We start from the raw sequence: 15,003 nt of genomic DNA on the forward strand, positions 1-15,003 counted from the left end.
GAGAACCCGTAGCGGTCCCGCGCACAGCCTGTCGGGAAGCTCAGCTCCGGTGCCCGGGCGCGAAGCACGATGGGACTTGAAGTCCGCACAAGGACCGAGCTCCGCGACGCTGGCCGAAGGCTTCCGGAGGTTCCGCCCGGGCCCTTCCCTGGGGTGGGTCCCGCGACCACTGGCTCAGCCAGCCGCCCCTCCCACCGGGACCTGGGCTCCCTCGGGGCAAGGCGACCAGCGGAGCCGGCGCTCCACTTCCGGGCCGACTTCGTCCCGGGGCGTGAGGTGCCCCGTGCCAGTCTTCCGGCACTAAACCTGCACAGGCGATGCCAGGACCGCGGAGCAGGAGAGCGCCACTCCGTACAGGGGCTGCTCAGGGCAGGATGTAACCAAGCAGGCCTTGACGAGCACTGCAAACGCCTTCCTCCCCTGTTCTCCAGCAGGCCTGAATTCAAGGCCCCCTCTGCCCATCCCTTCCCCCAGGCTGACTTCCGGGAGACAATAAGCACAGGACCACTGTTACACAGGGACTTTTGGGGCCAACAGCATCTGCACCTTTATCCCCACGCTGGGTGGCTAGGCCTGAGACACCAACAAATCACTCTATAAAACCCAGAGGAAACAAGGAGCAAGTGCAAGTCCAGGGAATAGGGCCAAGGTCACGCAGAAAGGTCACTGTTATCAAAACGCTCCTGGTCATACACTTCAGCCACCACCTTGCGGCCAGCAAACCAGCGCCCATTGAGGGCCTGGATGGCCTTGTGAGTCTCGGAGGCTATGGAAAACTCCACAAAAATCTTGACGATGATCTCTGCGTCCTCCTCCTCGCCCTGCTTCTCCTGGTATATGATGACACGGTTCACAGCACCAAACTTGCCACACTCCTCGGTCACCTCCCCCTCCAGGTCATCGTCGATGTCCTTGGGGTCCACCATGTTACGCAGAACCATCACCGTGGACTGTGCAGGGGAGGGGACAGCTGAGAGCTATGGCTGGCTGGGTCACCCTGCCCCACCCACCCCAGTGGCCCCGCATGCCCACCTCCTGCTTTCGGAGCAGCTTCTGCATCACCATGTGGCGGGCACTACTACCGGAGATGCTCATGTGCTCCTGCTCGCTGAGCATCTCTGGCCGCTCCGACTCAGGGAAGAGCTCCTCCTCCTCCTTCTCCTTCTTGGGCTCCAGGAGACCCAGCGTCGGGGGGCTGGCCAGGATGGGGTTCACCACTCCCACAGAGGGGATGGTGACCGGAATGGGAGGCCGGGCTGGGGTCACACCTGCAGCAAACCCACCAGGTCCCCTGGTCACTCCCCCGTCTCTGCCCTTCCCAGGAAGGAGTGTAGCACCACCTACCCAGGCCTGAACCATGGCCTGTCCTGGCCACAGAGGGCTATGCGCAGAGGGGCAGGAGAAGAAGGGAGGCCCTGACCCACCCAGGCTCACCTGTGATGACTCCTGGCGCCTGGGCAGCCATGACAGCCTGGGGCAAAGCCCCCAGAGGTTGGGCCAGAGTCAGTGCAGGGGACACCAGTCCAGGAGTGGCCAGGGTACCCAGCACCGCTGCTCCAGCCACTGCTTCCTGCAACTCAGAAAGCCACCACACTCAGTCCCCGATCTGGCTGCCTCCACTCAAGACCACCCAAAGAGCCAATCCCCAAAGGATGAGGGAGAGAGGCGCTGTCACCCACAAATGAACCACACAACTGCACCAGCCCTCACCTGAGCTGTGATCTTGGCTGTGGCTGCAGCTGCGGCCACGGCAGCAGCAGGTGGGAGGCCTCCGGGTGTGGCAGGTGTGAGCAGGGGCATGGGGGGTGTGACAGCCTTGCCCACCCGCAAGTACTGGCCACCCAGATCAAACAGGTTCATGGAAGACACGGCATCCTGGGATGACTGGGCCTTCTCATACTCTGCAGGGCAGAGGCAGCAGTGAGGGTTAGCCCCAGTGCCAGGTGGGCCCCACCCTCACCTCCGTCTCCCCAAACTCACCAATGAACCCATAACCCTTGTGCTTGCCAGTTGTGGGGTCCCGGGCCAGTGTGCAAGATTTGATCTTGCCAAAGGCCTCAAATACGCTCTTGATGTCATCGTCGGAAAGATCCTGGTGCACAGAAGCCACGTAGATGCGGTTGAAAGCTCGCGCCTCCTCAGCCAGCTGGTCTATGATAGGCTGGGCCTGCCCTATATTGCTGGGTCTGCCCACCTGGGAGAGAGGCAGGGGACAAAGAGTCCCCAGTCAGCCCAGGCCTGGCCACTTCGGGCTGCTCTGCGTCTCCCAGGGGACTGAAACTAGAGCACACCCGACGTCCCGGCCCCGAGGCCCACCTCCTTGGCCCCTACCTTGATGTTCCTGCCTCCTAGCATCACTGAGTTCATCTGCTCCAAGGCGAGCTGCGCAGCTTCTGGGACCTCATACTCCACAAAGGCAAAGCCCTGGACACGTGAATGTGCCTGTCGTTAGGCCAACAGGGCCCGGGGTGGGGGGTGGGGCGGGGTGGGGCGGGGCAGACTAAATCTCACCTTGTGCTTCATGGTGACGGAGTCCCAGGACATGTCAATGCTCTTGATGGGTCCGAAGGGAGCAAAAGCCTGGCGAATGGTGTCCTCCCCAAGCTCATAGTAGATGGAACCCACGTAGACCCGACACATGATGGCCAGCGCCCGCTGCCGCTGAGCTGCCATCTGGAGCAGGACACAAGGGGAGAGAGAGCCACTGGCTTGTGAGGGGGTTGCAAGAGGCTGGGCAGCCCACTCCCCTCCTGGCCCACCTACCCAGCTCCGCTGTGGGGAGAGCTCCCCACACGGCACCAAGGTGCAGGCTCAGCTCCTGCAGTCAGGGGAGAAGGGGTCAACAGGACCCTACCCCCAGGAAGGAAGGCCAGGCCCAAAGGCAGGACACGGACGCACCCCGGCCCATCCAGGTCCTGGGCAGACTGGCAGCAAAGCTGACAAGCGGCTGGGAGGCAGGGCTGCACGCCCTCCCACCCTGCCCACCTTCCAGTCTGGGGGCCAGGTACCCCAAGCTGGGCTAGAAGATCCTCCCAGGGTCCTGGTCAAGTGCTCTAGCAGAAGAGGGAAGGGGAAGCCATCCAAGCTTCAGGGACCCACTGGTGTGGAGGCAAGAGAGGGGGCAGAAGACAGGGCAGCTACTGCCCAGAAGAGAGCCCAGGGGAGGAGGTCAGGAGCCCAGATGGGGGCTCCCTGCAGAGACAAAGGGCAGCTGCTCATGCAGGGCCAACTCAGGTGGGGGCTTAGCATTTGGCAAGCCCCCCAGTGTGTTGAACACCTGACAAAAAAGGGCTGGCTGGAGCTCACCCCTGCAGCCCCAAGGCCCCGCCCCCAGGAATGTCAGAAGGTGGCAGAGCTGCCAAAAAGAGAAGCCCCAGGGCTCCTTGGAGCAGGGAGGGAACAGGCCCAGCGGGCCCAGGACTCTGCTTGGGCAGACGCTGCCTCTGCGCCGCCGGGGCAAGCTTGGGCCCAGGGACCTCCCCATGCCCCTCAGGGACGGGGTTCCCACCCCCGCCACCTCACACGTGACGTGCCAGGCAGGGGGGTTCCCAGAGCCATATGCAGTGGGCGGCCAGGAGCTGGGCCCCGGGGAAGACATCAGAGGCCCAGGGCAGGCAAAGAAGATGGGATCCTGGATCTAGTCCCTCCATAAACACGGGCTCCCCTCACCCTCAAAAGGCTCCCCATAACCAGAGGCTAGTTTCCCTCTTTAGACACCAACCGGCCTCTTATGTAGACCAGACCTCCCCCTCCCTCAAAGAGGAGCCTGAAAATCAGATCCGTGTGTTCCCCCAACTAGGAATTTCCCCCCAAATGGGACTGCCCTTCTCAAACTGGGCTCCTGACAAGTCGGCCTCAGGCCCCTGCAGAGACCAAGGACCAGCAAAGGTGGAACTACGTCCCCTCTCGCACCAGACACCCCACACATACACCATCTACCCCTCAGGTCAAAACCCCCCAAGATAACAGCACATCTCCTCTCCAGGGTGGGCTTCCCAACAGCAGGTGGGCCAAGAGCCCTCCTCCCTGACGTCTCCCCATAGACAGACACTCCTCAGCGAGGACGTCGGGTCTGTCTGGCCCTCGACAGGGCCACATCTCCCCTGTGAGAGCAGCACACCCAGGGATGACCCCAGGGGATGGAGCAGTGTCTCTTTCCCAGACTCCTCCGCCCACGGCAGCCAAGGCCACAGCCACCGCCTCTGCCTCCTCCCTGGCCCACTCTGGGCTCAGCCCCTGCCTGCTCCCTGGCTGCATGGCCTCTACCCCTTGCTGACAGCCAGGCCCAGAGGACCAAATTCTTGCCCTTCCCTCTCCTGCTTGCTTGGGACCCCCCAGCCCCCCGCCCCATCCATCCATCCTCCCTCCAGGGTCTGATGGGGCCGGGAGTTAGGACTCGTCTCTCCTCGGGGGCCTGACCCCAACCCAGGAGCCCGGGCAGCCTGGAGACCGGCAGAGCTGAAGGCCCAGGCGCTGCGCCTCGTGCGTGCAGGCGACATGGGTGAAGGTGGGCCTGGCGTGGGCAGCTGCCCTCCTGGCCTGCTGCCCTCCGCAGTTACCTGGCCGGTTAGTTTTAAGGCGGGACCTCAGAGCAGATGGAGGCCTCCCCAGGGGCGGTCCCGGGTGGGTGCCCGCCCACACCACTGGCCCCGCCACGCCTGGCGCTCTGCTGCGCTCGTCCCGAGCTGGCGGGCAGGGCCGGCTAGGGGAGCAAGGTCCCCAGCACGCGGGCTGCACTGCCCCCCTCTAGCCCTGACTAAGGACATGAGCCCCGGAAGAAGTGAGCATTTCTATTGACCGATTGCAAAGGTGAGAGAGGATCTCCAAAGCCCATTGTCACTGCTGCCATCTGAAAGACAGTAAAGACAGAGTTCAGTCTGTTGGAGCCGAGCAGTCTCCCGCTCTTGTCACACCTCACGCAGACAGCGGCAAGGCCCGGAGTCCCCGCCCTGCCAGGGAGGCCCGCCTGCCTTCCCAAACTGCCGGCCAACTGGCCAGCCGCCGGCACCTGCCCAGGGGGGGCCTCAGAGCCCCAGGTGCCCCGCCCCGCAGCCTGGCCGGCGGGGCAGAAGGAAGGGAGGGGGAGGAGGGGGGGAGGGGGAGGAGGAGAAGGAGGAGAAGGAAGAGGAGGAGGGTGCGGACGGAACAAGGTGAAGAGCCAGGGCGTCTCCTGGCAGTGTGGATATCTGAGGGCCGGGCAGGGGGGCAAGGGGCTCGAGGCCCAGGCACCAGTCAGCCTCTCCCTGGCCTCTTCCCCACAGCCACTGCGGCTTCCCGTCACAGGGCCAGAACAGGGCCCTGTTGGAAGTGCTCCCAGCCTGTCCTCTCCGTCCCAGACCCCAGTCCGGGTGGTCTGGGCTCACTGCAGGGGTCGGGGCCTGACACCTCTGATCCGAGGCCGTGGGGGGTGGGGAGGAACGCCCCTACATGCTGCACCCTCAACTGGGCGCAGAGGCGACCTGAGGCAACGCTTTCAAGTCCGAGAGGAGGAGCCAACTCAGGGTGCGGGGCAGGGCTACAGAGAAGGGCGGGAAGGGGCCGCGGGCACTCAGCAGATGGGTAAGGCTGGGCCACTCGTGCCTCGCGGAGAAGCCTGGGCGTCCCAAGAACGAGTCCTTGAGAAAAAGAACCGCGACACCTCGCGGGGACGGCCACAGGCACAGGAGGAGGAAGAGAAGGAAGAGGAGGTGGGTGGCGGGGAGGGGCGGGCGAGGCTCCCGGCCCGGGCGGGCGGGGCCGGCCTCAGGCGGAGCCGGCACCGAGGCCGGAGGGCGGGGCGCGGGCGGCTCACCTGCAGGTTGGTGAGCTGCTGCTGCTGGTGTGCGATGGTCTGCTTCACCAGCACGCTCTTGATGCTCTGCTCCATGGCATACTTCTTGGCCTGCGGGAGAAGGCGGTGAGGAGCACTGGGGGGCCCGGCCTGCGGGAGATGCGCTTTCCTCCGCCACCTGCTCCCCGCCCCCGCTGTGCCCTGGTTCCCCAGCAGGTACACTCTCACCTTCTGGAGGGCCTCTTGCTGCTCGGGCGTCAGAGGAGGCAGTCCCAGCTTCGCGGTTGTGTTCTGCCCGTTCTCCATCTTGATGGAGTCCGCCCCCTGGTAGTGGGGAGCGGGAAATCATTAAGAATAAGCTCAAGGCCACCCCACGTGGCCCCAGGAACCCCACCCCACCTGCCTCCCCCTACACCTGCACGTGGCCTCGGGCCCAGTCCGTTCCCAGGGACAGACAGCTTCTAGTCACGGGCGGTCTCTGGCCTGGCCTAGATGTGCGTCTGCCCCTCCGCCATCCCCGTGCCTGTCCCTAGTCCGCCCCCTCCCAAGACTCCTGAGCAGGACACACGCTGAGGAAGGCAGGTACGTCGGGGCCCGTGGACAACCCTGACCAGTTTTGGGGCCCAGGCCACAATGGCCTCCTCACGAGATACCGAGACAGGCAGCGAGTAGTAAGAGGGGCCCATCCCTTGGAGCAAGCCTGACCCCAGAACCTCAGGCCCACACGGTGCAAGAAAGCGGGCCTCAGCCATCCCTTATAAGGAAGAGGGGCCATGGTTCTCTGGATGTGCTGGGACTCCTCATTCCCGGACTGCCTGTCACCCACCTCTGCCCTCCACACCGCCCCACAGACCCAGCCATGGTCACAGACTCAGCTTTCCTGACTGGGTGGAGTACCAGGGACCACTCAAGGAGCAAGTGTGGGAAAGGGCCTCCCTCCCAGCATACCTTCAGGCAGCGCCCCATCCCCTATCCCTGCACACTGTTGAAAACCTGGACTTGCTCTCCCAGGCCACCACAGCCCCAAGGAGGACTCCAGTCTCCTGGGAAGAGAAGCCAGGAGCAGACCAGCCACAGAAGAAAAGTGGACCTGCCAGCACCCTAGCCAGGTGAGCATGGGGACCAGGAGACATTTTGGGGAGGTGGCGGGGGGGGGGGGGGGGGGGAGCAGGCACAGCCTGCTGCAGACCAGAGCGAATGCAGCTAGGATTAAGGTTACATTCTTTCTGCCAAAATACATTTCTAAGCTGTGTGCAGGCGAAAGAATACAGTTCTGTGAGCAAGAAAAAAACCACAGCCATCAGACCAAAGAGTACGTGTCTCAGGAGTCAGACCACACCTGCCTGCCCAGGAGCTCAGAGGGCCTGGGGCTACCCCAGCAACCGCAAGGATAGACCACCACCAGCCCCCTCCAGAGGGGATGCTCTGCAGGTCCCAGCACAGCCTTGGGAGGGACAGCAGAGGGGACAGACAGACCCCCAGCGCAGGCATGATGAGCAAGGACATCAGAGGAGGCAGGAAGGGGCCAGCTGACCCAACCCCCAGGAATCCCCATCCTGACCAGCCCAAGAATTAGGTTTCCAGCACAGGATCAAAGGGCAGAAGGGGCCTGGAGGTCCCTACTCTGGCGACCCAGTCTGGCCCAGAGGCTTGTCCTCTCTACCCTCCCGGCTGGCCCCAAGCCAGGTTCTCCTTAGTGAGACAAAGGCAAGAGTGCCAGGGGCTGTGACTCTAGAGCAGGCTGTCACCATGGTAACCAATGCCAACCCCCTTTCAGCCCCTTAGAAACTTTTCAATCTCCTCTTTGTCTTGGTAAACAAAAGGCCCTTCTCTCATCAATCAGGGCAGGGGAGGGCTGGCTAGATGGACACGCTGGCCCCTCTGCCCATCTGCTTCAGCCCCCATAACTTCCCAGGATCCAAGCCGCATATCACGGCCAAACGTCCCCTGAGTGTGTGGGGGCCCGCAGGAGGGTCCCACTCCAGCCGGCCCCCAGGCCACCTTGTTGAGCCCCCACTGGAACCCGCTGGGGGCAGGCGCTGCCATGGAGAAGCACAAAGAACCCTACTGCCCAGGGACAAGGACTGGCTCCACCTCCCATAGGACAAGCTCCCGAGGACAAAGAAACCGGAGCAGGACGAGATCTGCCCAGACCCACTCTGAAGTCTGGCCCGAGTCCCATGCAGACCCCGTGCTCTGACTTACACATGTTCTGCTTCGCTGTTTTATCTAAATTCGAGGTCTGAAGTGAAAATCTCTGTTTCTGGCTCTTAACACCCATCACACTCTGAAAGGGCACATCTGCCCTCTTCTAGGACACCCGTGGCGAAGGGCGTGCACTCGCTCTGGGTCAGCCCCCAGCTAACCATCATCACTATCTGCCCGACGTCTGAAGACACGAGGCTGTGACCCACCACAAAAGCAGGGCAGATGCTAAGGGGAGAGCCAGGCCTGAGGCCGGGTGGTGAGGGGACAAGACAGGTGCCTGCACCCAGAAGGTAGAGAAGAGTCCCTAGAGCTCCTCCCACCCCACCCCCACCTCTCTAGGCCCAGGGACACGCAGGCAGGCAGGCGGGCGGGCGGGGCGGGCGGGCGGGCAGGCAGGCGGGCAGGCGGGCAGGCCTGAGGGCAAGGACGGTTAAGGTCAGTACCTGTGGAGGTTTCCATTTGTCTCCCGCTGCCACCACTGCCGCCGCCGCCGCTGCCGCCGCCGCCGCCGGCTCGGACCCCCCTCCTTGCTGGCCATTGACCTGCTGCAGGCAGGAAAGAGATGTTGTAACGGACAGTTATAAGACCCACCCACCCCGGCCCTCTCTCCCCTTCCCTAGCTAAAGGCCAAGTGTCCATGGACGAGAAAGAGAGGCAGCAGAGGCACAGGACAAGACCAGCTCTGGCTTGGCCCCTGAGCATCCGACAGTGTCCCACTCCACCCCACACCGCCCATTCCTCCAGGACACCTGCAGCTGATCAGGGTCCTGGCAAAAGGGGCTGGCCTGTCAGAGTCTAGGGCAGCCCAGAGTTGGCAATGAGTCACCAGGAAAGGACAGGACAGAGGATAAGAGCTCCTGCCCCATGTCGAGGAAAGGCATCCTTCCCTAGGTCTAAAACTGCCCTCTGGCCACACAGCCGAGGTCTTAAAGATCAGTTCCTTTCCTGCCGGCAGGCTGGGCCAGGCCACAAGGGATGACAGGGGGCACAGCTGGCCATCCCCCACATCCCCCCCTGAGGCAGACAGCGGAACCTCTCTAGCTGCCTGCACACACGTCTGGGCCGGCCCCATGGCTCAGCATCCGTCCCAGTGCCTTCCACAGGCTCTGGCCAAGCCCACACCCCAAACCCTTCCTGAAGACACCTCTGAGGAGGGCTGTTCTCCAAATAACAGGCTCTGGTACGTGGTCTGCACACACAAGCCTCCCTTCCCCGCAGTCAAACTGTCCGGGGCTGTCTAACTGCAGGGAGGGCAGCCGAGAGCTTGGCCATACTCCACACCCAGAGGGGCATGGAGCCACTGCCAGGCAGAGATAGCCCAAAGGAGAGAACAGCTCTCAACTCAGCTCAGCAGGAGCAAAGACAGGCCACAGGCAGGAGGCAGCAACGATGGGGGCTGGGGGACTTGGTGGAAGGGCCCGGAGATCTACTCCACCTTCTCAGGCCACACAGCGGGAACTGAGAGCAGAACACACTTTCCCCACTCCCAGCTCACAAGACCCACAGACATCTAGGAACACAGGGGACGACCACGCTTACCCTGGGAGCCCTGTGCACAAAGCCAGAGGCTGGGATGACTTGGTCAGAGCTCGTCTCAGGCCCTCTAGCTCCAAAGAAGACGGCAACACAAGCCTGTCTGTGCTGGACACACGGCCAGTGGGCACAGGAGCTGTGGCTAACCCAGCCCTGTGCCTTGCCCAGAGCTGCACCACTCAGTTGCTGAGCTCAGCACCACTGCTACTTAGGAACGATGCCCCACAGAGAGCCAAAGGATGGGGGACCCTTGTGGCATGGCCCCACCGACTGGGCGTATGGCAGCTGGGGTCAGGGTCCATGTCTGGCTTGCCTCAAGCACCCTGGCACCCCCAGGAGCACATCTGGAGCCGAGGCTGCCCTCTCGAGGCTCACAGCAAGAGCTGACTTCAGGTCTGCGAAAGCAATCCAGCACCTAGGCCTGTGAACAGAGCCAACCCGAGGGCACATTTATCAACGACTTCTTGGTCTCCCAAACTAATATAATAGCCAACATAGGAAACAGGCCATTGCTGAAGGTAGTACACGACTCAGAAGAGACCTCTCAGGAACAGTCAGGCCGGCAGGGGAGACCACAAGGAACATGCCACCACCTCCTCGGACACCAAGGAGCTAGTCCCACAGAGCCCACGGTTCTGCTAAGAAAGCTTGGAGAAAACTGCTGTTTATGATCACAGATGGCCACGTGCTGTCACCCTCTGGCAATGAAAACAGGCGGCTTTGCAGTCACAAAGCTCCCTGTCATCAGGCAGCAGTGCCTCAAAGGGTGAGAAGTCCCCTCTGGGAGGCAGTGCGGCCCTGTGATTCTGGGCCCCAAACTCCAGCACTGCCACTGCTCACCGGCCTAGGCTCAAGACGAGTACTTCCATCAGAAATGCCAGAGAATTTAAAGTAATTACTTAACGTGTCCAAGACTCGGCCTCTTCAGGCCTGTGTCCCGGGGCTGGCAAGTCACCCCGTGTAAAGTACTCAAGGCTCTCCCGGCACAGAGCAAGCAGCTCTAGGTCTTAGCCATTATCAGCACTGGTACAACACCCAGCGTCAAATCCCCAGAGCAGAGCCACTGCGGGACGCCCTCCGTCTGTTCAGTCCTCTTTACATGGTGCCACGTGGTCTACCAGACGGCTGGGCTCTGTGCTGGGCACTTTGCAGCAAAAACCAGGCAGGTGGCACCTACATAAGAAGACTGCTGTAGTTCACGAGCACAAGAAGAAACCACCAAGCGAGCGCAGGATGCGAAGAAAGGCACCGAGGGTGCTCCGCTGAGGCAGCCAGGGAAGGCCGACGAGGTAGGTGCGGACCATCTTCAGAAGGAGAAGCAAGCACCGGTGCCCACAGGGAAGGGAGAGGGTCTGGCGCCCCTGCCGCATAGACGGAGACCAAGAGGAATGGCTCCAAGTGGGAGTGAGCCCAGTGGTCACAGGTAGGGAAGAACGGAGTGATAAGTCACAGACACACGATGCCACCAGAAGACCACGCCCCTAACGAGAAGGGGCCGTGGCCTGTTTCTGCAGCCAACAGGTGGAAGGCACAGAAGGGACAAGCGGCACTTCCGCATCTTCCTGCGTCCTTCCCTAGTGATCGCTGTCAGCCAAATTCGGTGCCACTCTAACCCCACGTCCCACGAGAGCTGAAGCCACATCTCAGGACAGCACCTGTGCTGCTCAGCATGCACGGACCACGGGACAGAACAGGCTCTCACTATGCCCGACCAAGACAGAACACAGGCTGTCTAGAGAGCCACCCACTGGAAAGGTCAGAAGAGGAACGTGTCAGACCACAGCCTGGACCTCACTCCCAGAATCTGACGTGAGCCTGAGACTGTACGGTTTTCGGACGCCCACCAACGTACGTACGTGTCAACCTCTTGAGAGAATTCAAATGAGCAACAAACACCCCTACGGAAAACCTCGGTTTGCGGGACTCAGACTCACTGCCCGTGGCCACCTCTACTGTGAGGTCACCTCTGTCTGGCACCACGCCACGGCGCAACTGAGCCCAACTCATCCCTCAGGGTCCGTGAGTGCAGCGCGCTGCCAGCTCCAGCCTCCAGCACCCACCGAGGCCAGCGCTCGGTGTCCATGCTGCCGCTGCAGGAGGCTCGAGGGAAACCAGGCACCCACTCTTCACTGGCTTCTCCTCCTCCACATTCCACACTTTCCCAGGAGTCTGGGTCCTCGTCTCCAAGCCTCCCTCTCCTTCGCTGTCCAATTCTAACCACTGTCCGGGACAGTCGCCAAGTCCTCTATCTCCGTCTCTTTTCTAACTTCCTCTCAGGCAGGTCGTTTGCTCCTGTGGTTTCAACAGGGAGCGGGACGCGGTAGAAAGAGGACAGTAAAGTTAGCAAGGTCGGAGAATCACACGCTGGGCTCCCCTCACAAGCTGGGGCCTCCCCCCACCCCCCAGCCTGTTCCTGTCCCAGTGACTCCCAGTGACATAGGTCCAGCCTCCCTCATGGGTGTCGGCCCCCAGCAGAGGGCCTGGCCAAGATCTAGTTCTAACCTAAGTCCACTCCCTGACCTCAGGTGTCTTCCCCATCAGTCCAGCGTCCAGCCACCTGCAACAGGTGCCTTCTCTGACAGACCTCACCATGTCACCGTGCGTATGGATTAGGGGCGGGGGGGAAGGTAAATAAAGCAACGGAATGACGTTGTGCAAGGTCCAGGAGAACAGTCATTTAAACCGAATAGGAAGAAAAAAGGGTCAAGGGAGACTTCACCATGAAGTGTGGTGTATGTAAGCGTTCTCCATCAATGCTAATCGCTCCAGGTGACTGAAAGGTAGGTGAGCACTGAGCAGGGGAGGGAGAGGCTCCTTCCGCTGGATGTCCACACCACCCTGAGCACAGGTCCCTCGAGCTCACTGTATACATGGGCCCCGTGGGTGGCAACTGGTCCTCAGGGTCCACCAGACCCCAGAAGGGGGCCGGGACTACGTCTAGTTGCCCACTGTGCCCCCAAGTGCTCGGACAGAGCCTGGGGCAAAGAAACTGCTCAAGAAACGTGATGCGAGAGCACATTCTCTCCTTCCTGAATAAGGAAGCCGGGATGGAGTCCCTGTTAGCTGGTAACCACTTCCCGCGGAGCATCAGCGGAGAACAGCAGAGTCGCAGCTGTGGATGCAAGGAGCCAAGGCCACCACCCTTCCCACCGGGCCAAGATGCCTTCCTACAGGCCCTGCACGCCTGGCGGCTCGTTCCCACGGACAGGAGGAGACGCCATCACTGCCAGGAGCCCCGCAGTCAAGCCCCGGCCACAGGCGCACCCGTCGGCAGAAGGGTACGACAGCCGCCCGGCTCCGCCCTGAGGCTGCGACTCGGCGGCGCGACCCGAGGCCGCTCGCGCAGGCCCGGCCGGCCGCCCCCCCGACCGGGCCGCCCTGGGCGCGCCTCACGGCCCCCAGACTCCGACCGCCGGAAGCTGTAGCCCGCGAGCCGGAAGCTGCGGCCGCGGGCCCGGCCCCGCCTCGCGCCCGCCCCCGCCTCCGCCTCGCAGAACCGAGAGCCGCGGGGGGCCGGGAGCTACCGCTGCGTCCCCAAGAGGCCTTCGGCGCCCTGGCCCGGCCGACGACCCACTCCCGCCGACCGAGCGGCGGCCTGCGCTCACCGGCGGCTCACTTACGAGAGCTATGGTCGCCGTCGCCATCTTGCGTCCGTCGCGGCCGCCGCGCGCGCCACACGCTCCTGCTCCCTCCGCGGTCTCGCGCGATCTGGTTTGCCAGCGGATGCGCCCGGAGAAGGGGGGAAGTCTCGCGACAAAAGGCCCCTTCGCCCTCGACGAGGGAAGACAGAGGAATGAGCTTCCGGTGTGGGGAGGGACCGTTAAGGGCCCGAAGAGGAGCCGGCGGACGGGGCGGGGCCGGGGCCGTGTGGGCGGGGCCGGCGGCGCGCACCTCTTTCCCGGTTGCCTCACACATCTTGTCTTTCGCAGCGCTTACCCTTCGCCGGCGGAGGGCCGTCCAGGCTCAGTGTGTCTGTTAGCCCCTCGCTTCGCCCTCCTGGCCCTCCTCCCGCCGCTGCTCCACTTTTCTGCCTCCTTAACAGAAAAACGGGTGATGTGTGTGTCTCCTGCGTCCCCGCTCTCACCCAAGAGGCAGGACAGAGGAAGTTTGGATCCCCTCCAGGGCTGAAGAAGTCCCATCTGCCCAAACGATCTTGTTGAAAGAGGTCACGAAGAGTCGCCATATTTCAGAGTCAGATTTCAAGTTACATCTTCTTTGCGTCGTGCCGTCTCTGAAGTCAGCATGCGCCTACCAGTGAATGATGTGCCTTCGTTTAATTAGCCTCATTCTCTTTCCTAGTGAGTCATAAAACAGCAGTGCATCTTGAAACTGATGGCGTCATGGATTCAATGACATGCAGTCGGTAGAACGGGAATCCAAAAGACAGGCTTGTGAACCCATCCAGTGGGAAGGGCCTGCACCCAGAGTCCCCATCGGGGCCTTGAGCTGCCCTAGACGTCTGCCATATGTCACACCCAGCCCCAACACCGTAACACAATGAAGCCACATCTGTAAGCTCAGTGAAATTGTCAGTCCAACAACTTCGGCCTACCTGAGGCAACAAAGTGTCTTTCCCAGTTAGGCAGGTCTCTTCTCAATCCTGGGAGGCTTTACCGTCTAGTTAAACAGGGTTGGATATTTTCTTCATACCCCTCCCCTCTAAAATGATAGAATTTTATAAAGACAAAAACCCACGAACACAGAAGTGAAATATTGTGGAACTGGAGGAAGGTGGAGAAGGGGGTCTGTTTAGCCACCTGGAGGTTAGCATCTGAGGGGTCGTGTGTGAAAATGCAGCTGCAAGAAAGAGGAGACCCCAGGTCCTCTATCCCTACTGGCAGTGGCTGGGCTGTCAGAGCAGAACCCTGTTCTGAAAGGGAGTGAGATTCTTGCCCTGTCCCCACCTCCACCCTGGCTCGAAGTCTAGCCCCCAGCATGTGCCCACCACAAAACTCAGAGCTCCTCTCTGCAGTAGCTCCTGGCTCAAAAGAAGACTGAAAGAAGACTGGCAGCTGGAGGGTGCTCAGGAGAATGGCCTGGCTAGATCCCTGGCCTCAAAGCTCACCAGGCAATAAGCCCCACCATTAAGATCGTATCACTCTTAAGAGCAACTGGACAGCCCAGGATCACCAGACACCTAAGGAGAAGGAACAAAAATGGAAATGGAAAAGGAACTCAGAAGGAGCAGAGACAATAAAGCAAAGAGAAAAAGAAGAAAAGCTAAACTCATATCCTCAGACACTAGAGAGGATGTTGCATCCAAAATCAAGAACAAGCAATATATTGCACACCTGAAACCTAACACTGCACGTCAGCTAACTGGAAGTAAAATGAGAACTTTTTTAAAAAAGAAAAACAAAATCAAGAACAGGAGGCTATAAAGAAAGAATATTCAGCAAATGTTAAAGAGTGCTTACAAATGAAACATATGGGAGGAAAATGAACAATTCAGTAGAGGGTTGAAAGATACAGTTGAAATCTTCTAGGATGTA

General features: G+C 61.1%; 1 protein-coding gene and 1 long non-coding RNA gene across 11 annotated transcripts; one reads left to right on the top strand and one right to left on the bottom strand.

Annotated features, from left to right (window-relative positions):
• Positions 1–522: 522 nt before the first annotated feature.
• Positions 523–13,312, bottom strand: PUF60 (poly(U) binding splicing factor 60). Of its 9 annotated transcripts, none has more exons than XM_042923946.1 (12): positions 13,117–13,312; positions 8,422–8,523; positions 5,999–6,094; positions 5,792–5,881; positions 4,799–4,849; positions 2,512–2,673; positions 2,332–2,424; positions 1,981–2,194; positions 1,711–1,901; positions 1,435–1,570; positions 1,033–1,268; positions 523–950 (listed from the first exon to the last, which is right to left on the bottom strand). In XM_042923946.1, the coding sequence occupies exons 1-12, from the start codon at positions 13,153–13,155 to the stop codon at positions 651–653; spliced, it is 1,710 nt and encodes a 569-aa protein (XP_042779880.1). In that variant the 5' UTR covers positions 13,156–13,312; the 3' UTR covers positions 523–650. The 9 variants fall into 9 exon arrangements, with proteins under 9 accessions (XP_042779880.1, XP_042779876.1, XP_042779875.1 ...); XM_042923942.1 differs by having other exon boundaries at positions 8,422–8,520; positions 13,132–13,242; XM_042923941.1 differs by having other exon boundaries at positions 13,132–13,241.
• Positions 6,091–8,004, top strand: LOC122210997. Of its 2 annotated transcripts, none has more exons than XR_006198407.1 (3): positions 6,091–6,352; positions 6,782–6,879; positions 7,686–8,004. It is a non-coding gene; the product is annotated as an uncharacterized LOC122210997 (long non-coding RNA). The 2 variants fall into 2 exon arrangements; XR_006198408.1 differs by lacking the exon at positions 7,686–8,004 and adding an exon at positions 7,018–7,153.
• Positions 13,313–15,003: the final 1,691 nt, after the last annotated feature.

The sequence above is a fragment of the Panthera leo genome, chromosome F2 (assembly GCF_018350215.1).
Source record: "Panthera leo isolate Ple1 chromosome F2, P.leo_Ple1_pat1.1, whole genome shotgun sequence".
NCBI classification, from domain to species: Eukaryota; Metazoa; Chordata; class Mammalia; order Carnivora; family Felidae; genus Panthera; species Panthera leo.

What these genes read in the sequence shown, in the direction of transcription:
- PUF60 (XM_042923938.1), bottom strand. Translation starts at nt 12,599, where the DNA reads ATGCTCCGCGGGAAGTGGTTACCAGCTAACAGGGACTCCATCCCGGCT. An exon ending in ACAAATGGAAACCTCCACAG is followed by an intron (nt 6,095 to 8,421) that starts GTACTGACCTTA and finishes CCCCACTACCAG; the next exon opens with GGGGCGGACTCCATCAAGAT. An exon ending in AGCTGCTCCGAAAGCAGGAG is followed by an intron (nt 951 to 1,032) that starts GTGGGCATGCGG and finishes TCCCCTGCACAG; the next exon opens with TCCACGGTGATGGTTCTGCG.